The sequence below is a fragment of the Trichomycterus rosablanca genome, chromosome 7, assembly GCF_030014385.1.
Source record: "Trichomycterus rosablanca isolate fTriRos1 chromosome 7, fTriRos1.hap1, whole genome shotgun sequence".
Classification (NCBI taxonomy): domain Eukaryota; kingdom Metazoa; phylum Chordata; class Actinopteri; order Siluriformes; family Trichomycteridae; genus Trichomycterus; species Trichomycterus rosablanca.
Genome location: NC_085994.1, coordinates 2,384,485 through 2,406,940, shown reverse-complemented (window position 1 = coordinate 2,406,940; position 22,456 = coordinate 2,384,485). Strand labels below are relative to the sequence as shown.

The window sequence follows — 22,456 nt, the reverse complement described above, 5'->3', positions numbered from 1 at the left end:
CACCCTTCTTAGGAGTTAGGGAGTAGTGCATATGAGTGATCGATTTGAGATGTACCCGAAATGCCCGGATGACACAATTTGAAGCTCTCAAAAGAAGCACAAAGCGATTTAAACTACTGCATATTAGTTTAATTTTGGACACACTAACGCAGCGAAAGTGTCCAAATACGCACGTATTGTACACAGACTGTTTAAATTACTACTCTGGACACAAAAAAACAATACGGTTGTTAGACCGTTTATCCTTTTGTGAATGTATTTCCGGTGGCTGGGATGACGTAGTCGGTACCTCAGAGCTTTGCTATGGATATAGCTGTTTTGTTCAGTGAGTCATGTGAATCGGTTCAACTCACCGTTAAGAGTCGACTCTTTATTCTCCCAAAGCCCACGGTTCATTAAATTCAGACATTAATGAATTATATCATCATATATATCATATCCAGGTCAAGGTCGCGGTGGTCAGACACATACACGCGCACAAGTCGGCTTCTGACGTTCACTCGATGAACCGACTTAATGAGCCGACTCAAAACTGACTCTCTGTCAACCGACACTTTGCTACTGTGTGTCCTGCACAAGAGCATCATCAGGACCTGCACCGCTACACAGAATCAGGGGATTTATTTAGATATTATTAATAAATCCGACACCGGATTGACGGTGCTGCTGAGATGGACGAACAGAAGGTGAGATGAAGCGGTTTAATCTGTTATTTATGGTCCCTGGATTAACAAGGACACAAAGAAATCAGGCGGACGGATGGTGAGAGTTGATGCGGCTTTATTTCCATGGCAGCGCCCAGTATGGTGGAAGGAAGGAAGGAAGGACGTTCCTGATACACACAAACTCTCAATTTACACCAAAACTAACACAGTTCTACACATAATGAGCACATTTACACTGTAATCTGATGGTAACCTGCAGCAGCAGGTGTATAACCACTGGGCTGGGTCATGCACAAGCTTTAACTGAGCAAAGTGCACCATAGACAAGCACTGTGGTCCCAATGAATCCACCTTTTATTTAGATGATTATAATAATAGTGCATTTATTAAAGTCTGCATGTGGATTTCATCCAGGGTTAAATAAAGGTACATGAAGTAGAATCTTAGTGAAGAGACTCCTGGTGACCATTATGAATTGTGCTTTTCTGTACTATCCTGTCTACTTTTGCTGGCCGTCCTCTTTCTCTTTTTACATTCAATTCTTTTCAGGGTTACAGTAGATCCAGATCCCTTGGAAGCACAGGACACAGGGCAAGAACCTACCCCGGTCTGGCTGGCTATCCACTGTAGGGTTTCAACCAACCCCTCCCGTCATACATAGCCTATCATGTCTGCGTAGAATACTGCTGAGATTTGAACCCATATCCAAATATCCAATTGTAGTTGGCTAGCCTGCTGTACGTTGGCTGCTAATTAAACTGCTAGTAATAATGAATAAAGGTGCAAGTCGTTTTCCAGGGTTTGCATCCTTAGTGGTGCTACATACAGACACGATTGGCTGTGCATGGGGAGAGAGGGTTGCGGCCTTATAATGGATTGGTGCCCTGACCAGGTTGTGTTAGCATTACATCCCATGATTTAACGGAAATTGGACCCTCTACAACCCTAACCAGGATAAACATTAGTGTGGTTGTACCTTCATACTGGGACATGATGCAAAATCTCCACATCATTCCACACAGATCCAGATGCAGTCCGACTGTACTCGCACCAACCAGCTTCACACTCACAGCGATCAGCTTCCGTTTTTGACTTTATTATCTCAGTCTAATAGTTCTGTTAGTCATTGATTTATTGATTTATATAATATAAATAGCTGGTGCCGCACACTGATGGTGGGTGAGGGTGAGTCTCAGATCAGCAGTCTGGACTCTCACACAAGCTCGGGCGGCACGGTGGCTAAGTGGGCGGCACTGTTGCCTCACAGCAAGAAGGTCCTGGGTTCGATCCCCAGGCGGGGCGGTCCGGGTCCTTTCTATGTGAAGTTTGCATGTTCTCTCCCACAGTCCAAAGACGTGCAAGCGAGGTGAACTGGAGACACTAAATTGTCCATGACTGTGTTTGATATAAACTTGTGAACTGATGAATCTTGTGTAATGAGTAACTACCGTTCCTGTCATGACTGTAACCAAAGTGTAAAACATGACGTTAAAATCCTAATAAACAAACAAACTTACACAAGCTCTTCTCTAATATAAATATCAAAAGATATTTTCAACCAGCAGCATTAACCAAACTAGTTCTCTTTTGGTTGTGAATTAAACATGGACGTCCATAAAACGTACCTATTTAACCACACTGTAAGCCCGGATAAGTTCAATTTACTTAAAAAAATTGAGGAAACCGGTTGCCTTAAAAAAGTTAAGTAATGTTTAATGAAAACTTGAGTTAGCATAACTTAAAATACTAAGTTATTACACCTAAAAGGCAAGTTCTTTTTTTTGTTATACCAACTGCTTTTCCCAGTAAAAAAAAAATTTACCCTCATTTTACCATATTTCTTTTAGTTTTTCATGCTCTTAATATTTTTTTTCTTATAGAGTAGTGTACATTCTAAATTGTAGGGTATATTTTACAATATTTTCTTTAAATTTTTCATGTTCTTAATTTTTTATCTCTCTTGTTTGAATTTCATGATCTCTTAATTGTAACTAAATGTTTGCAAGAAGTCTTTCTGAGGTTCTAGATCTCAAGAATGTTTTAATGCTTTTAATAAATTTTTTCCTTATGTAAAGCACTTTGAATTGCCACTGTGTATGAAAGGTGCTATACAAATAAACTTGCCTTGCCTTGCCTAATTCTACTCATTATCTTGAGCCCAACTGAAAAAATATATATTTCTTCTTAGTTTTTATGTTAATTACATTTGAAATATCAGTTAGAAATGTTCATAGAAAACAGACAGAATAATACAATTATTTTTCTTTTATTCAAGTTCAGAAGTATTTACTTGAAATACAACATGTCAAGGGAACATCTTAAAAATATGACAGCATTATTCTAGTTATTACACAAACTGTAAAGTTCTGATGAAAGTACAAACAGCTCTTTACACTTAACTGACATTTTAAAACTTCTTCAAAACATTACAACTGGTGCATCCACAAAATTTAGACCATGTTGTCCACGCTGCAAACAGTTACACAAGAGCAAAACAAGAAAAAATGTATGTGGAACAGTAACCATGAACCTGAACTCACACAGCAAGCTGATTTCTTAACAGCAAGCTAAAAAAGGTGGACGTTCACGTAAATGTGGGGCGTTTTTCTGTTTAATTACCTTAACTCAACTTTTTTAAGTTAATCCGATAGAAAAGTAATTTCTTTTGTTCATTAAACTTAAATATATGAGCACATTTAAATGTGTACTCAAATGAGTACAACATACTTGCGTTTTATAGTAGAGCAAAAAAACTTAAATAATTTATGTAAGTTGTACTAAAAAAGTTTGATCAGATTTAAAGTCCGGGCTAACAGTGCAGGGAGTCTGACATGTTTTCATTTGTAAGGAATAAAAATTGCATCGAATTGAGGGCCACCTAGAAGTATGTGTGTTAACTAACTGAATTCAGTTTCTTTGTCTTCATTGTATTTCTGTGTGCAGTGGATATGAATCTAATATGACAATCTTGGGCAAATGCGTTTACGCTCCCATTAGAGCGGCTCAGCACATGATGCTTATTCGATTATGACTGCACACTCCGACCACACCCAAAGGATCCTCATGAGATTCCTTCTTTCCAGCGGCCTTCTGACGTCTGCCTCCTTTGGTCAGTGGTAGCTCTGCCAGATTGTCAATGTTGGGCCCCTGAGCAAGGCCCTTAACCCTCAACGTCTGTAAAATTTTTTAATGATCTCCAGATCCGTACATTGTGTTGTTCTGACACAAAAACAAAAGGGAACCAAATCTCACAATACAAATAAAGTGTCTAACATTTTATTAAAATAGAATAATTCTAAAAACAATATATGAGTAAAACATATAATTATTAGCACTCTTGCATTTCGAATCAATCTAGATCCCCCGAACTCCAAGGTCCTCTCTTGTGGACTTCCTTCTACAGCTCACCACAGCTCTTGAGGTCAGGAATTCAGGTCAGGGGGCTGGAATGTCCATTTTTGTGAGGCTTTGGACACATGGCTTGGATCATTGTATGGTTTTAGGTTCTTGACAGAGGCCACACAGTTTTAGCGCACATTTCCTGCAACATCATGGAGTTCATGATAACATGAAATCTAACAAGGTTTCCAGTGTCAAATGGCAGTGGTAGCTCAGGAATATGGACAGAGCTTTGGACTGAGTTTAAATCCCAGCTCTGCCATGCAGCCACTGGACCCTTGAGTAAGGCCTTTAACCCTCTCATCTCCAGGGATGTTGTACAATGGCTGTATATGTATGTAAAAAAAAGGTTTTATAGTTCATATATATATTACATATATATATATATATATATATATATATATATATATATATATATATATATATATATATATATATATCAGCCATAACATTAAAACCACCTCCTTGTTTCTACACTCACTGTCCATTGTATCAGCTCCACTTACCATATAGAAACACTTTGTAGTTCTACAATTACTGACTGTAGTCCATCTGTTTCTCTACATACCTTTTTAACCTGCTTTCACCCTGTTCTTCAATGGTCAGGACCCCCACAGGACACAGAGCAGGACACAGAGCATGTATTATTTAGGTGGTGGATCATTCTCAGCACTGCAGTGACACTGACATGGTGGTGGGTTTTAATGTTATGGCTGGTGGGTATATATATATATATATATATATATATACAGTATATATATATATATTTGATCTGTGTAAATTAGCTCTGTAATTGAGTACAGTGTTACAGCATGAAACCTGTAATGTAAGATATCTATACACGCTGATTTGAAACCCAGCTCTTGTTTGTTGTTGTGTTTCAGGAGTCTCTCAGAAAGATCGTCAGCACATTGGCCTTTAAAAATGAGGAGATCCAGAACTTCATCTGCTGTCTGAAGCAGAGTTTACAGAACCTGGAGGTACTTCGCATTCAGCTGATAAATGTGAAGCAATGACACGATGCAATGGACCTAAACCCTCAATACAAGGCTTTTAACACCTTGTGGAATCCATGCAACAAAGACATGAGGTTGTTGTTCCTAATAAAGTGGCCACTGACGGTTTACGCAGTCTTTAACAATAACCTCACAATAACTTGTCTGTTTGGCCAACCTACTCTTGTTCGGACACAGCCACCCATAGCAGCCAATCATCTGGCCAATAGGACAGTATTTGATATGTATTCTTATTTCATCATGGCGGAGTTATAACCATTCTGTACAGTATTGGGCGTCACGGTGGCTCGGTGGGTAGCACTGTCGCGTCACAGCAAGAAGGTCCTGGGTTCGATCCCAAGGTGGAGCGGTCTGGGTCCTTTCTGTGTGGAGTTTGCATGTTCTCCCAGTGGAGCTCCGGTTTCCTCCTACAGTCCAAATACGTGAAAGTGAGGTGAATTAGAGACACAAAATTGTCCATGACTGTGTTTGACATTAAAAATAAGCTGAACTGATGAATCTCGTGTATTAAGTAACTACCTGTCCTGTCATGAATGTAATCAGAGTGTAAAACATGACGTTAAGATCCTAATATAATAATAATAAACTATACAGTGTTACTGTGAATTTATGAAGCACCTTTAAAGACGTCTAGTGTCATCCAAGGTGCTTTACAATAAAGTAGAACAATGATAAAACAAATAAAAGTAATTAAAAAAATCAATACAAATCAAACAACCTGTAAAAATAAATAGGTCTTTAAGTCGTGGGGGACGTCTTAGTAAAATTGGTAAGCTGTTCCATAATTTTGGGGCGACCACTGAGAAAGCCCGGTCACCTTTTGACCTCATCGGAGAGCTGAGATGTTTCAGATCATCTGTAGTGATATAAAGCTAATATGAAACGTTTCTGTTCATCACGGCTTTCAAATAGAACCCAGACCAAATGTTCCCGGTTCTGTGTGTTCCATGGCTGCTCTGAATCACATCATATTACTTGATTTTTCACTGATGAGTTTGATAAAGTCTCAGACTAAAGAAAACCGAACATTGTTGGGTGCGGAATCCTGGGGTAACACATAATGACCAGTGATTGGTGTTATAAATGCCAGGCTTTAAGCCAGCAGTGACCTGGCTGGTACGCTGCTGCTGAATGACGTCGCGCTGTGCTGTGCTTCTGAATCCGGACATTGTAAGCCGTTACGGTGATGTAATGTAGTGAAAATCGTGATAATGACTTCGTAATTCCTCTGTTATTGATTGCTGGAACTATTTGGTACAGCTGAAACAGATGAGCTCGGATTTTTGGTACCAGGCCAGCACAGTGCCGCGGTGAGGACAACAGGATCCCCACAGGGGGGCAAAAACTGACCTTTACTGTTAGGGAAAACAAATATTTAAGTTTTTTCCAGTGCATTTATCCACTTCAAATGCACACACACAATATATTTTGAAATATAAATTAAAAATATGTATTTACTAGCATAAACGGAAACATATTTATGCTTAACATTAGAATTGTGTTTCAATTTTGACCCACTTCTCCCTTCAGACATCTTTAATCAAATGTTTAATCATAGGGGTCCATATGATAAACAATGTTAATTAGGGACAGTGGTAGCCTAGTAGGTAGAGCTTTGGGTTATCAACCGGAAGATTGCTGGTTCAAATCCAGGCTCTGCTATGCAGCCACTTTTGGGTCCTTTAGCAAGACCCTTAACCCTGTCTGCTCCAGGGGCGCTGTACGATGGCTGACCCTGCGCTCTGACCCCAGCTTCCAAACAAGCTGGAATATGCGAAGAAATAATTTTATTGTACTGTACACGCGTATATGTATATATGACAAATAAAGGATATCTGATCTTATATCTTATCTTAAAATCCATCAAAATTTTTCATTGGGATTCATTTCTTATTTTTTAATGTATAACTGTTGTTCCTGTTGCTTTTGAGTCATTCTGCAACTGTTTTCAATTGGCTTCTTCTCTTACCTTCTTCTCTTACCTTCCTTCAGTCAGTAACTGAAAGCACTGCGGATAATAATACCAGTATTAATAACAGAATCTGAACTTTGCACATTCTTTGGATTGATGCCTTGTCATGATCATATCTGAAATAAAATGTGGAGCCTTTTTCTCTTTAACTGAATCCAGTCTCTGAGATTTTTCTTTAATAGTTTTTGTATTAGTTTAATAGTCATGGTGCAAGAGATTGGACTCTCTTGATCACGACAATATAACAGATCCCTGTCATGAATGTAACCAAAGTGTAAAACATGATGTTAAAATCCTAATAAACAAATAAATAAATATATAAATTCACTATCATAAGAACCCATGATTTTCCATGTCCGCTGTGTGCAGGCGAACTCCACGCGTGTTCAGGAAGACCTGGAGTCTGAGTTCATTTCTCTACACGCCGTTCTGGACGAGCTGAAGGAGGGAATGGTGACCAGAATCAAACAGGAGCGAGCCAGTCGCACGTACGAGCTACAGGTGAGCAGGGAATTCTGGTCAACACATCTGGGAACGTGTATCTCATGCCAGTCTTGGCTTTTTTAAGATTCCTGCAGCTGTACTGTTTCTGTGACTGCATTTCATTTTATTTCCTTTTCATCAATTGATTTATACTGGTCATGGGCGTGGTAGGTTTGGTTCCACTGGGAAACACTGGGTGCAATTATTATTATTATAATTTTTGTTTACTAATCGTGGGTTTTTGGAAAATCTACTGGATTGAAGTGGAGAGCTTAAACTCTCTGCAGTGGTGGGACTTCTGCTCCTGTCAAGAGGTTTCAGCTTCGCTCTTCTTTTAGAAGTAGCAGGTTTTTAAACATGAATTGCATCATTTAGGCCTTTCTACAGCGATCCTATTGGATTGAGGTCACTAGGACGCTCAAAATTCCAAATATCTGAGCTGTGTGTAATATAGTAAACTGTGGGTCCTGGTCTTGGTCTCTTAAGCCTCATTTTTGGTGTCGACTGTGGCAGCCTTGACTAAAACGTGTTTTTTCATGTAGTGTTTAATTCATGTGGCTCTAAATAGATTTTTGAAGTGACTCTGATGATGGAGATGATGCAAGTGGATGTAATGAATTCATCATTATTATGCTGAGTGATTAGTATGCACCGGTCTGAATGGGTAATAGATCCACTGTCCATAATCTTACTCAAATTTACCTCAGAATGAATAAAGTATCTGTCCATCCATCTGCCCGTCCATTTGTCCATCCATCTGTCCGTCCATCTGTCTGACCATTTGTCCTCCCATCCGTCCACCCATCCGTCCTTTCATTCGTCCTCCCATCCATCCTCCTATCCGTCCTCCCATTCGTCCATCCATCCGTCCACCCATCCGTCCATCCATTCATCCACCCATCCACCCATCCGTCCTCCCATCCGTCCTTCCATTTGTCCTCCTATGAGTGGAGGTCTGCAGCAGTAGAGGAAACGTCCATGAAAAAGGACAGTTGTAGAAATCATTAAAACTCCAAGTTAAAACTTCAGTTGTGTCTGTGAAAATATCCACACTCAGTTCATGATCAGGTTTGACCACATACTCTGTGAACGTTCTAATTACTAAATTAATTAACACGTGTATTTCTGTAATGTGACGAGTTCATTCTGCTCTGCTCTCTCAGAATCAGCTAAGTGCTTGTACCAAAGCTCTGGAGAGTTCTGAAGAGCTGCTGGAACTGGCCAATCAGACGCTCTGCTCGTCCGAGACTGACGGTTTTGTTCAGGTAAGCAAGTCTTCGTTTATGCTCCGATTTATGTGTAAAACCTTCATTAAATTATTTTCATTATTTGACTGTAACAGTCTTGAGTCCTCTAGAAGAACTGGATTTATTTCTGTCTAGAATTATAAACATTTTTAATGCATTTTCCCCCCAGTTGTCCTCCAAATCTAGTCATATCCAAGTACCGCGACTGTATTTCGACCGAGGAGACCTAGGAGAGCCGCGTCTTAAACGCACACATGCTGTAGCCGACTGCTTAAGGCGGTTTTATATGGAGATCCGTATTGTGCACTAAGACAGCGGTTCCCAACTTTTTTTTGCACCACAGACCGGTTTCATATCAGAAATAATTTCACGGATCGACAGAAGTGGGGGGATGTAATATAGAATAACTATAGAATGGAAAATCAGTGTGAATCCTGGGCTTTTTTCACTGCAACGAGACGCTGCTCCCATCTAGTGGTGATTGGGGACAATAACACCCGAAGAGTGTTGGAAATTAAATTGCTCTTGTAGTGATCTCTAATTATTTATCCTTTCTGTGTAGGGACCACTGCACTAAGAGACACGCACTGATCTCCATTATCCCCCATGTGCATGTGTATTTATAAATATTATATAGGAAGATGTCAGAACTGGGCACTTCAAAAAGAATTTGCCCGGTTGTGATTGCTTCCCATCACGTCACAGTGGCGTCTTTGCTTTGTGATGGTTGGCAGCACAGATGGAGCAGCTTTCTTCAATGACCTCTGTCTTATTGCTTGTACCAGACTAGCCCCTGATAATGCAGTCCTGGTCCTCCTCATTTATAATATAATAATTTACTGCCGGTCATACAGATACAGGTCCACTGGACTATGACCATATGTAGTCATTTTTGACCTGATTAGTTGCAGTAAACTGGCTGTGACTCTAATGCTTGTGTAACAGGGCTACAGTCAGTGTTGGTTTACACAATAACGACGTTCTGTAACATAAAACTGATTTATTGTGCACTGTTCATCTGTGTTGATTCTCTCTCATTCCCAATTGCTCTCGCTCTGTATCTCTCTTTCTCTCTTTTTCTCGTCCTTTTCTGCTTCCAGGCGGCCAGAGACATAAAGGATAGGTACAGTAAACCTCGAACACACCCTGTGCTTATTTACTCTAGTAAAACCACATCAGTGCACGGTTTTATCTTTCCCTCCTTCACAGCTCCATGAAACTGACTAAGAGAGACGATGATCTGATCCTTTATATCAGAGGTGTCCAAACTATGACTTAAAAGACTCCTGATTACAAGAGATAAAGTCGTGTTGTGTGAACTGTACAGCGATCTGAACAACTTGCAAGTAGTTTGAACACCGGGTGTCGCTATCACATCTCCACGGCTTATTTTCTTCTACCTGTAAATGAAAACGGTAACGGCGTTACACCAGCATGAATGTTCCTGAACTTCATGGTGGCTCCAAAGAAACTGATTTCAGAGGGAAGTGTGTGTTTCATTTGTCAGGGAACGGTTGCTTTAACAACGGAGTGTGATAATCTCAATCAAATCAAAGGACGCGTCGTTTATAGTAATCTGGTGTGCATATTAATTATTATTTATTTTATTGCAGAGAGGCTGAGGCCCGTCATTGCATTTTTTTTTTCTAAATGCGGCTCCCAGCAAGAAAGGTTTGTACACCCCTGCTTTATAGGATGTTTTTATTTGTCATATACACATATTCAGGTGTACAGTGCAACTAAATTCTTTCTTGTTGGAAGCTGGGGTCAGAGCGCAGGGTCAGCCGTTGTACGGCACCAGTGAAGCCGAAAGGATTAAGGGCCTTGCTCAAGAGCCCAACAGTGGCTGCAAGGAAGAGCCGGGATTTAAACTCTCACCCATTCAATTGATAGTACAAGGCTCTACCCACCTAGTAGTGAGAACATGTTTCAAGGGACTGTGAGATCTGATATGACGTTTAGCACGTTAGACTGCTGTGTCACCCCAGTGCCACCAAATGTCTTAAAATTTTGTATGAATTTTAAATTTTCATTTAATTCATCAACCACTTTATTCTGGCCAAGGTTGCCGCTACTGGGAAACGCTGGGCACAAGGCAGGAATACCCTGAACATGGCAGTCAATCTAGTTCAAGGCTTCTTAGACATAGCCAATCACGTCTGTCTATCTTAGGAGTGGGTTAGCGTAATAGGCCACTGTTCTACTCAAGTGCTTTAATGTATGATTTTAGTTATATTAGTTTATCCTGTCAACCGTGGTAAATAAAAGCAGGAGACATTTAAAGCCGTGCACTGGACTGAGGTAGAATAACCAGATTCTAGACAAGCAAACTAGTAATAGTCATACAGTGGGGCCAAAAAGTATTTAGTCAGCCACTGATTGTGCAGGTTCTCCTACTTAGAAAGATGAGAGAGGTCTGTAATTTTCATCATAGCTACACTTCAACTATGAGAGACAAAATGAGAAAAAAAAATCCAGGAAATCACATTGTAGTATTTTTAAAGAATTTATTTGTAAATTATGGTGGAAAATAAGTATTTGGTCAATAACAAACAAGCAAGATTTCTGGCTCTCACAGACCTGTAACTTCTTATTTAAGAATCTCTTCTGTCCTCCACTCGTTACCTGTATTAATGGCACCTGTTTGACCTCGTTATCTGTATAAAAGACACCTGTTCACAGCCTCAAACAGTCAGACTCCAAACTCAACCATGGCCAAGACCAAAGAGCTGTCGAAGGACACCAGGAAGAAAATTGTAGACCTGCACCAGGCTGGGAAGAGTGAATCTACAATAGGCAAGCAGGTTGGTGTGAATAAATCAACGGTGGGAGCAATTGTAAGAAAATGGAAGACATACAAGACCATTGATAATCTCCCTCGATCTGGGGCCCCACGCAAGATCTCATCCCGTGGGGTCAAAATGATCATGAGAACGGTGAGCAAAAATCCCAGAACTACACGGAGGGACCTGATGAATGACCTGCAGAGAGCCGGGACCAAAGTAACAAAGGCTACCATCAGTAACACACTACGCCGAGAGGGACTCAAATCCTGCAGTGCCAGGCGTGTCCCCCTGCTTAAGCCAGTACATGTCCAGGCCCGTCTGAAGTTTGCCAGAGAGCATATGGATGATCCAGAAGAGGATTGGGAGAATATCATGTGGTCAGATGAAACCAAAATGGAACTTTTTGGTAAAAACTCAACTCGTCGTGTTTGGAGTTGCATCCCAAGAACACCATACCTACTGTGAAGCATGGGGGTGGAAACATCATGCTTTGCGGCTGTTTTTCTGCAAAGGGGACAGGACGACTGATCCGTGTTAAGGGAAGAATGAACGGGGCCATGTATCGTGAGATTTTAAGCCAAAACCTCCTTCCATCAGTGAGAGCATTGAAGATGGAACGTGGCTGGGTCTTCCAGCATGACAATGATCCCAAACACACCGCTCGGGCAACGAAGGAGTGGCTCCGTAAAAAGCATTTCAAGGTCCTGGAGTGGCCTAGCCAGTCTCCAGACCTCAACCCCATAGAAAATTTGTGGAGTCCGTGTTGCCCAGCGACAGCCCCAAAACATCACTGCTCTAGAGGAGATCTGCATGGAGGAATGGGCCAAAATAGCAGCTACAGTGTGTGCAAACCTGGTGAAGACTTACAGGAAACGTTTCACCTCTGTCATTGCCAACAAAGGTTATGTTACAAAGTATTGAGTTGAACTTTTGTTATTGACCAAATACTTATTTTCCACCATAATTTACAAATAAATTCTTTAAAAATCCTACAATGTGATTTCCTGGATTTTTTTTCTCATTTTGTCTCTCATAGTTGAAGTGTAGCTATGATGAAAATTACAGACCTCTCTCATCTTTCTAAGTAGGAGAACCTGCACAATCAGTGGCTGACTAAATACTTTTTGACCCCACTGTATGTCATTATCATTATCATTATCACTGTAGATCATTATCCATCATTAGCATCATACCCCATCCATCCCTCATTAGTGCTAGCAAATGCTATAATATTTCCCCCGCCTTTCTTTAGCTAGTTCTTTATTTTCTGTACCTTCATCTAATTTCTTCTCATCTTAGTTATTGTCCTGTTGTATTTGTTATTGTTTTTTTATGTGTTGAGTATGTGAGCAGAGTAGAGCAAAAGTGGGTACGTAGATTTCACCCATAAAGGTCTGTAAACTTCCTGACCTGAACAAATTTAAATCCTTCATAATGAACACAAATGTATTTCTGGATCTGCACCACAGTAAGATCATGGTAATGTATTTGCTTACTTGTGTGCTTCACTGTATGCTAGTGTAAACATGTCCGTTTAACACACTGCTTGAGCAGCTTGTTTGTTTACATTCGACTTTCATTTAAAAACTAGATAACCATAACATTAAAACCACCTCCTTGTTTCTACACTCACTGTCCATTTTATCAGCTCCACTTACCATATAGAAGCACTTTGTAGTTTTACAATTACTGACTGTAGTCCATCTGTTTCTCTACATGCTTTGTTACCCCCTTTCATGCTGTTCTTCAATGGTCAGGACCCCCACAGGACCACCACAGAGCAGGTATTATTTAGGTGGTGGATGATTCTCAGCACTGCAGTGACACTGACATGGTGGTGGTGTGTTAGTGTGTGTTGTGCTGGTATGAGTGGATCAGACACAGCAGCGCTGCTGGAGTTTTTAAACACCGTGTCCACTCACTGTCCACTCTATTAGACACTCCTACATCGTTACGATCGCTCATCTATTGCTGCTGTTTGAGTCGGTCATCTTCTAGACCTTCATCAGTGGTCACAGGACGCTGCCCACGGGGCGCTGTTGGCTGGATTTTTTTGGTTGGTGGACGATTCTCAGTCCAGCAGTGACAGTGAGGTGTTTAAAAACTCCAGCAGCGTTGCTGTGTCTGATCCACTCATACCAGCACAACACACACTAACACACCACCACCATGTCAGTGTCACTGCAGTGCCGAGAATGATCCACCACCTAAATAATACCTGCTCTGTGGTGGTCCTGTGGGGGTCCTGACCATTGAAGAACAGCATGAAAGTGGGCTAACAAAGCATGTAGAGAAACAGATGGACTACAGTCAGTAATTGTAGAACTACAAAGTGCTTCTATATGGTAAGTGGAGCTGATAAAATGGACAGTGAGTGTAGAAACGAGGAGGTGGTTTTAATGTTATGGCTGATCAGTGTTTATATCCACTTATCAATTATATAAAGGAAATCATATGCTTTCAACTTGTCAGCAATAGTTTGGGGAAGGCCCTTTCCCTGTTCTAGCAAGATTGTGCCCAAAGAAACTCCAGTGTCCTGCACTTCTGACCCTAGCCCCACTCACCAGCTCTGGAATTATCCAAAACTTCAAAATCAGTGTCCAGCCATGTGTCCAGTGTCCAAACACTGTCATCTTTTGACTGAACGAGTCTTGTGGGAAGCCCTCTCGGAAGAGTGACTGTTGTTTTAGCTGCAAAGATCACATAGAGGTCACTGTTGGTGTGAAATGGGATTGCTAACAATCTTTTGGTCAGGTGTCCAAATTCTTTTGGCCGTTTGGTGTATTCAGGTTGTAAAATCCATCCCAGTCTGCTTCCCTACTTTGCTCACACGCCCCGGAAACCAGTTCATGGAAAATCATGAATTCTTTTCTTCATCATCTTTTTATAATGTGTGTTTATCTAAAGAGAGTTCAAAAGTCAGGTATAATAAACTTCAGTGTGTGTGTGTGTGTGTGTGTGTGTGTGTGTGTGCGCAGTGTTACCATGGCTCCAGCATTTCGCCTCTCATTAAAGGCTAAAGCCAGTGACAGCATGAGCCACTTGATGGTGGACTTCACTCAGGAGCGTGAGATCCTGCAGGCCATCAAATTCCTCCCAGGTCAGACTCGCACCACACACACACACACACACACACACGTTCTACTAAACCACTTATTACACCTCTACAGGAGGGGTTCATAAACTTTTTAGACCTGGTATCACCCACGATCAACCAACGAGTACCAACGAGTAACTGGACAGAAACACTGCACTGAGCACTTAGAGTAGTGTGCAATTTGGAACACAGCCTGATTTAACTATCATTGTCACTACAGCGCCGCCTTCAAGAGGCATAAACTCACTCACTCACTTTCTTAACCACTTATCCACTTGGGGTCACGCTGGGGGTGAGCCAATCCCAGCTTTTCAATAGGCGCAAGGCACACAGTAACACCCTGGACGGGGCACCAGTCCATCGCAGGGCACACACACACACACACACCCGTTCACCTACAGGGCAATTCAGTCTCTCCAATTAATCTGACTGCATGTTTTTGGACTGTGGGCTGTGAACATGCGAACTCTACACAGAAAGGACCCGGACCGACCCGCCTGGGGATCGAACCCAGGACCTTCTTGCTGTGAGGCGACAGTGCTACCCCTGAGCCACCGTTCTCTAGACTTCTCTAGTGGTCTCATTTCAAATCCAGTCTTTGCAACTCTGCTATGTAGCCACTGTTGGGCCCTTGAACAAGGTTCTTAACCCCGCTCCAGGGGCGCTGTACAGTGGCTGACCCTGCGCTCTGACCCCAGCTTAAAAAAACAAAAAAACAAGCTGGGATATGCGGAAAAAAGAATTTCATTGTACTGTACACGCGAATATCTACATATGACAAATAAAGGCATTCTTCTTCTTCTAGACAGTCAAACTTGCTCTATTTATGTGGGCATAGAGAAGTCACCAAGCTGTATTCAGTCATAGAATTAATGAGAAATTAGGATCATCGGCTGTTAGATGACGTCGTTCTTTCTACCTGCAGTTCCCGCGACTTCAGAGATCCAGGCGTCCGAATGTCAGGTGTACGATAACTCGGTCTCGGTTCTCTGGACGTTACCGGAACCCGACTCCAAAATCGACCACTACATCCTGGAGTACCGGCGGACCAACCACGAGGGGCCGCCGCGCGCTCGAGAGGATCATCCGTGGATGGTGGTGGAGGGCATCAAAGAGACCGAGTACACCCTCACAGGTCAGGGCCAGTCAGATCCGAGTGTCAGCGGTGAAATATTACTATTGACCGCATGTATAAACATGACAAAATGTGATTTATTCAGTGTTATAGGGGTTTTATGAACATTTTAAATTATACTGTATATCCTACATTTGCAATTAGATAAATGTGCAGGACACTTTGCTCAATGAAAAATGCATTTTAAAGGTAATTCTCAAGGTAAATTAGAAGGTAAATTTAAAGGTAAGTCCTGTGGATGGAAATGGCACTGATTCAGCAGAACGACCCATAAATCTGAAGCTTCTTTATGCTTGCGGCAGGTCTTCGATTCGATACCCGCTACATGACGTTTCGAGTGAAGGCGTGTAACAAAGCTGTAGCAGGAGAGTTCTCTGAACCCATCACCCTCGAGACCCACGGTAAGAGGCGTGCACACACACACACACACACACACACACACACACACACACACACACACACACACACAGAGACACAGACACAGGTTAATGAGGCATGTTATTGGCCATTTGCTGTAAGATGGACTACAGACAGCACACACACGATACCTCAGATATATTCTGCCTATTTTAAATAGTTCCTAACATTGTTCTGTTCTAACCTCCTGGCCCCTTTATTAGGAACACGTACCTCGTTAGTGCTGCTCAGAGATTAGAACTAATAAACCTCTGGACACTTTCTGATCACAGGACTCTGTTGGCTTTATATTTTTGGTCGGAGTGCATTTCTCCTCCCAGCATTAAACACAGACATGTTTAGAAATCCCAACAACACTGCTGCTAGATACACTCATACCAGTAACTATCTGTCTGTCTGTCTGTCTGTCTGTCTATCTATGTATCGATCTATCTGTCTATCTGTCTGTTTGTCTATTTTTTCTATCTACCTGTATGCTCTATCTACCACAGAGCGCCACAGGAAGTCTTTTCTACCTGTGGCCATCAAACTCTACAATTCCTCCCTTAATATGTGACACTATGGTTCACCTGTGCAATATTCTGTGCAATTTTTGTATTCATATGTGCAATAATAGTAATGCAAGCATTTAATTATTTAATTATGTGTAAATAACTTTTTAAATTCTATTTGCAAAATTTTCTTTTCTTAGTTTTTAGCTAGTGTTTATTCTTTCTACATAAATGGGTGCTACTGTAAGAACTGCAATTTCCCTCTGGGATCAATAAAGTATTCTGATTCTGATTCTGATTATCTGTCTGTCTATCTATTTATCTATCTCTTCATTTATTTATCTGTCTACCTGTCTGTCTGTATCAATCTATCTATCTGTCTGTCTGTCTGTCTGTATTAATCTCTCTGTCTGTCTGTCTGTCTGTCTGTATTAATCAATCTAACTGACTATCTGTCTATCTATTTGTCCATCTGTCTGTCTCTCTGTCTATTAGTCTGTCTGCCTGTCTATCTATCTATCTGTCTGTCTATCTGTTTCTCTATCTGTCTGTATCAATCTGTCTATTTATTAATCTGTCTGTCTATCTAACTCTATCTGTCTGTCTGTCTATCTATCTGTCATCTATCCGTCTGTTTATCTATCTTTATACAACAGTTAGTTCCGACCTTACAATCTGATTGGTTGAGAAGCGTTCTAACCGTGCTGATATTCGTGATACCAGCACGGTCTTTTCACACCACAACTGTATTACTCCGCTGTCGTGTTGCCAGTAACGACAAGCTTCTTGCACACAAACGCGCATGCAGGCGACACAGACTTTATTCCCGATCTCATTTTAAATCCGTTATCTGATATACAATCTAGTGCACTGTGTAGGGAACTTTAATGTGTTTGTAACGCGAACAGTTAGCTTAATAGCCCAGTTAGCAGCTCCTAAGAGTTCTGTTATCACCCATAATCCTTTGCTGTGTCTTTTTTATTTCTTTTTTTTCCCTTCGGAGGTTCTTGCCTTCTTCTTCTTGTTGTTCTTACCTCCCGAAATGAGTTTTTGCAACTTGGGATGTCTGCTTTGTAGTGTTAAACTTTATATTCGTTGTGGAACTACTTTTTGGCGGAAGGTATTGTCAATATTAAAGCATATTTATTATGAAATTCAGGGCTTCTTTGATTTATTTTCTTTCTTTATTTTGTAAAAACTCTCTCGTGTTCTATTGCTTAAATCTGTCTGTCTGTCTGTCTGTCTGTCTATCTATCTATCTGTCTGTCTGTCTGTCTATCTATCTATCATCTATCTATCTATCTATCTATCATCTATCTATCTATCTATCTATCTATCTATCTATCTATCTATCTATCTATCTATCTATCTATCTGCCTATTTGTCTGTCTGCCTTTCTGCCTATCCTATCTATCTGTCTATCTATTAATCTGTCTATCTATTTATTTGTCTGTCTGTCTCTCTGTCTGTCTGTGTATCTATCTGTCTGTCTAACTGGTACTAAACAAGCCCTGCCCTGTACATTTTTGGAGGGTAGTCCTAATCTTTGGGCTCATTGCCTTATACTCTCTCACTGTCTTCCTCTCTCTGCCTCCCTCCAGCGTTTGTGTTTAAGCTGGATGCCAGTTCATCCCACCAGAACCTTAAGGTGGAGGACCTGAGTGTGGAGTGGGACAGCAGCGGGGGGAAAATGCCGGTACAAGACATCCGTAAAGACAAGAACCGAACCAACTCTCCCATGCACTCTCCGGCCAGGTTCGTACCGTCGGTCGTGTGATTGGAGATCATCTGAACATAAAGCGCTGCTGTGTTTCCTCATGAGTGTTTATCGTGTGTTTGTCTCTACAGAACAGCCATGATGTCTCCGAAGAGAGCTCCGTCCGCCCGGGTGGGTCGGGATCGCTTCACGGCCGAGTCCTACACTGTACTGGGTGAGAGACTTCTCCTGTAGTCCAAACATTACTGGAACTGGAATTACGACAGCGCCAGGTCGTCATAATAATGGTCGGCTGGGGTCCTCCTAGCTGGCACAATTGGCAGTGCCTGCAGCAGACAATAATTGGCCACTAAGGTCTGCTGGCTGGGAAAACACCGGACTAAAATGGGGTGTGGTCTTTAATGCTTTGTAAAGTATTAAATAACAAAAAAAAAAAGTAGTTACGATGTATCACACACGTGTTTCTCGTATGCAGGTGACACCATGATCGATTCCGGCCAGCATTACTGGGAGGTTCGGTTCGATAAGGAGAGTAAGGCGTTCGCGGCGGGTGTGGCGCTGCGCTCTCTGGGCCGATTCGACCAGTTAGGAAAGAGCGGCGCTTCATGGTGCGTCCATCTAAACAACTGGCTCCAGCAGAGCCTCAGCGCAAAGTACAACAACAAGGCCCGGACGCTCGACTGTGCCATCCCCGACCGCATGGGCATCTACTGCAACTACGATGAGGGTGAGGATTTAATAAGTATTCTTTCTACCTCCTACCCCCCCTTATCAGAGCCCCTAAAACTACATCCTGGTATCTCCTGATTAAAAAGTGTTTTTATTTTCCTTCCTCAGGCACTTTGTCCTTCTTCAACGCCAAAACTAAATCCCTCCTGCACACGTTTAAAGCCAAGTTCCAGCAGCCGGTTATTCCAGCGTTTATGGTAAGTAACTATCTATCTATCTATCTATCTATCTATCTATCTATCTATCTATCTATCTATCTATCTATCTATCTATCTATCTATCTATCTATCTATCTATCTATCTATTTGTCTGTATCTACCTGTCTGTCTATCTGTCTGTCTATCTCTCTGTATCTGTCTTTCTGTCTGTCTGCCTGTGTATGTATATATCTGTCTATCTGTCTGTATCTATCTGTCTGTCTGTCTGTCTGTGTATCTATATATCTGTCTATCTGTGTATCTTTCTGTCTGTATCTATTTATCGGTATCTGTCTGTCTATCTGCCTGTCTGTCAATCTGCCTGTCTGTATATCTCTATCAATCTGTCTGTCTGTCTATATCTATCTATCTGTCTGTCTTTATATCTCTATCTGTCTGTCTGTCTGTCTATCTGTCTGTCTGCATGTCTGCCTGTTTATCTGTATATATATCTGTCTATCAATCTATCTATCTGTCTGTCTGTTTATCTGTCTGTCTGTGATCTGTCTGTCTATATGTCTGTCTGTCTGCCTGCATGTCTGTCTGTTTATCTGTATATATATATACATATATATACAGTGTATCACAAAAGTGAGTACACCCCTCACATTTCTGCAAATATTTCATTATATCTTTTCATGGGACAACACTATAGACATGAAACTTGGATATAACTTAGAGTAGTCAGTGTACAACTTGTATAGCAGTGTAGATTTACTGTCTTCTGAAAATAACTCAACACACAGCCATTAATGTCTAAATAGCTGCAACATAAGTGAGTACACCCCACAGTGAACATGTCCAAATTGTGCCCAAATGTGTCGTTGTCCCTCCCTGGTGTCATGTGTCAAGGTCCCAGGTGTAAATGGGGAGCAGGGCTGTTAAATTTGGTGTTTTGGGTACAATTCTCTCATACTGGCCACTGGATATTGAACATGGCACCTCATGGCAAAGAACTCTCTGAGGATGTGAGAAATAGAATTGTTGCTCTCCACAAAGATGGCCTGGGCTATAAGAAGATTGCTAACACCCTGAAACTGAGCTACAGCATGGTGGCCAAGGTCATACAGCGGTTTTCCAGGACAGGTTCCACTCGGAACAGGCTTCGCCAGGGTCGACCAAAGAAGTTGAGTCCACGTGTTCGGCGTCATATCCAGAGGTTGGCTTTAAAAAATAGACACATGAGTGCTGCCAGCATTGCTACAGAGGTTGAAGACGTGGGAGGTCAGCCTGTCAGTGCTCAGACCATATGCCGCACACTGCATCAACTCGGTCTGCATGGTCGTCATCCCAGAAGGAAGCTGACGCACAAGAAAGCCCGCAAACAGTTTGCTGAAGACAAGCAGTCCAAGAACATGGATTACTGGAATGCCCTGTGGTCTGACGAGACCAAGATAAACTCGTTTGGCTCAGATGGTGACCAGCATGTGTGGCGGCGCCCTGGTGAGAAGTACCAAGACAACTGTATCTTGCCTACAGTCAAGCATGGTGGTGGTAGCATCATGGTCTTGGGCTGCATGAGTGTTGCTGGCACTGGGGAGCTGCGGTTCATTGAGGGAAACATGAATTCCAACATGTACTGTGACATTCTGAAACAGAGCATGATCCCCTCCCTTCGAAAACTGGGCCTCATGGCAGTTTTCCAACAGGATAACGACCCCAAACACAACCTCCAAGATGACAACTGCCTTGCTGAGGAAGCTGAAGGTAACGGTGATGGACTAAACCCAATTGAGCACCTGTGGCGCATCCTCAAGTGGAAGGTGGAGGAGTTCAAGGTGTCTAACATCCACCAGCTCCGTGATGTCATCATGGAGGAGTGGAAGAGGATTCCAGTAGCAACCTGTGCAGCTCTGGTGAATTCCATGCCCAGGAGGGTTAAGGCAGTGCTGGATAATAATGGTGGTCACACAAAATATTGACACTTTGGGCACAATTTGGACATGTTCACTGTGGGGTGTACTCACTTATGTTGCAGCTATTTAGACATTAATGGCTGTGTGTTGAGTTATTTTCAGAAGACAGTAAATCTACACTGCTATACAAGTTGTACACTGACTACTCTAAGTTATATCCAAGTTTTATTTCTATAGTGTTGTCCCATGAAAAGATATAATAAAATATTTGCAGAAATGTGAGGGGTGTACTCACTTTTGTGATACACTGTATATATCTGTCTATCAATCTATCTGTCTGTCTGTTTATCTGTCTGTCTGTGATCTGTCTGTCTGTCTATTTCTATCCATCCACTGTTTAAACTGCTGTGTATGTATAATCCAGTATGTTGTGTATAATATTAGAATGTAAGTTGTGTTGAGTGTGTTACTCTGATGTTTGTAGGTGTGGAACGGGAGTTTTACAGTGCAGACGGGCCTACAGGTACCCAGCATAGTACAGAGCACTCAGCGAAGGAACAGCAATGCCAGCAGTTCCAACGCCAGCCTTACATAGACCTTTATTCATCCTTCACATCCCGTCTTCCTCCACTGCGATGTAGAACTGTAGCCATACCGGCTTATGGAACGAATTAGATCAAATTATCATAAACATTTTACCCATAATCGTCCACTGGCAGCTCTCTGTGCCTTTCTGCTTCCTCATTTTATCCTCGGACAAGTGAGCTTTACAAAGTGCAGCGTGACTGTTTTTACATTAAATCGTTTTGGTGAGTTGTTGTTTCACTGATGAGACACCGATCAGTCATAACATTAAAACCACCTCCATGTTTCTACACTCACTGTCCATTTTATCAGCTCCACTTACCACACAGAAGCACTTTGTAGTTCTTCAATTACTGACTGTAGTCCATCTGCTTTGTTAGCCCCCTTTCATGCTGTTCTTCAATGCTCAGGACCCCCACAGGACCACCACAGAGCAGGTATTATTTAGGTGGTGGATGATTCTCAGCACTGCAGTGACACTGACATGGTGGTGGTGTGTTAGCGTGTGTTATGCTGGTATGAGTGGATCAGACACAGCAGCGCTGCTGGAGTTTTTGAACACCTCACTGTCACTGCTAGACTGAGAATAGTCCACCAACCAAAACAACATCCAACCAACAGCGCCCCGTGGGCAGCGTCCTGTGACCACTGATGAAGATGACCG

General features: G+C 41.8%; 1 protein-coding gene across 1 annotated transcript; it reads left to right on the top strand.

The window, feature by feature from the left end:
- The first annotated feature begins 590 nt into the window (after window positions 1–590).
- fsd1 (fibronectin type III and SPRY domain containing 1) lies at window positions 591–21,940 on the top strand. Its single transcript, XM_062998238.1, has 13 exons — window positions 591–686; window positions 4,949–5,044; window positions 7,422–7,553; window positions 8,699–8,800; window positions 9,883–9,905; window positions 14,547–14,668; window positions 15,591–15,800; window positions 16,103–16,201; window positions 18,310–18,463; window positions 18,557–18,639; window positions 18,901–19,152; window positions 19,263–19,351; window positions 21,692–21,940. The coding sequence occupies exons 1-13, from the start codon at window positions 672–674 to the stop codon at window positions 21,800–21,802; spliced, it is 1,488 nt and encodes a 495-aa protein (XP_062854308.1). The 5' UTR covers window positions 591–671; the 3' UTR covers window positions 21,803–21,940.
- Window positions 21,941–22,456: the final 516 nt, after the last annotated feature.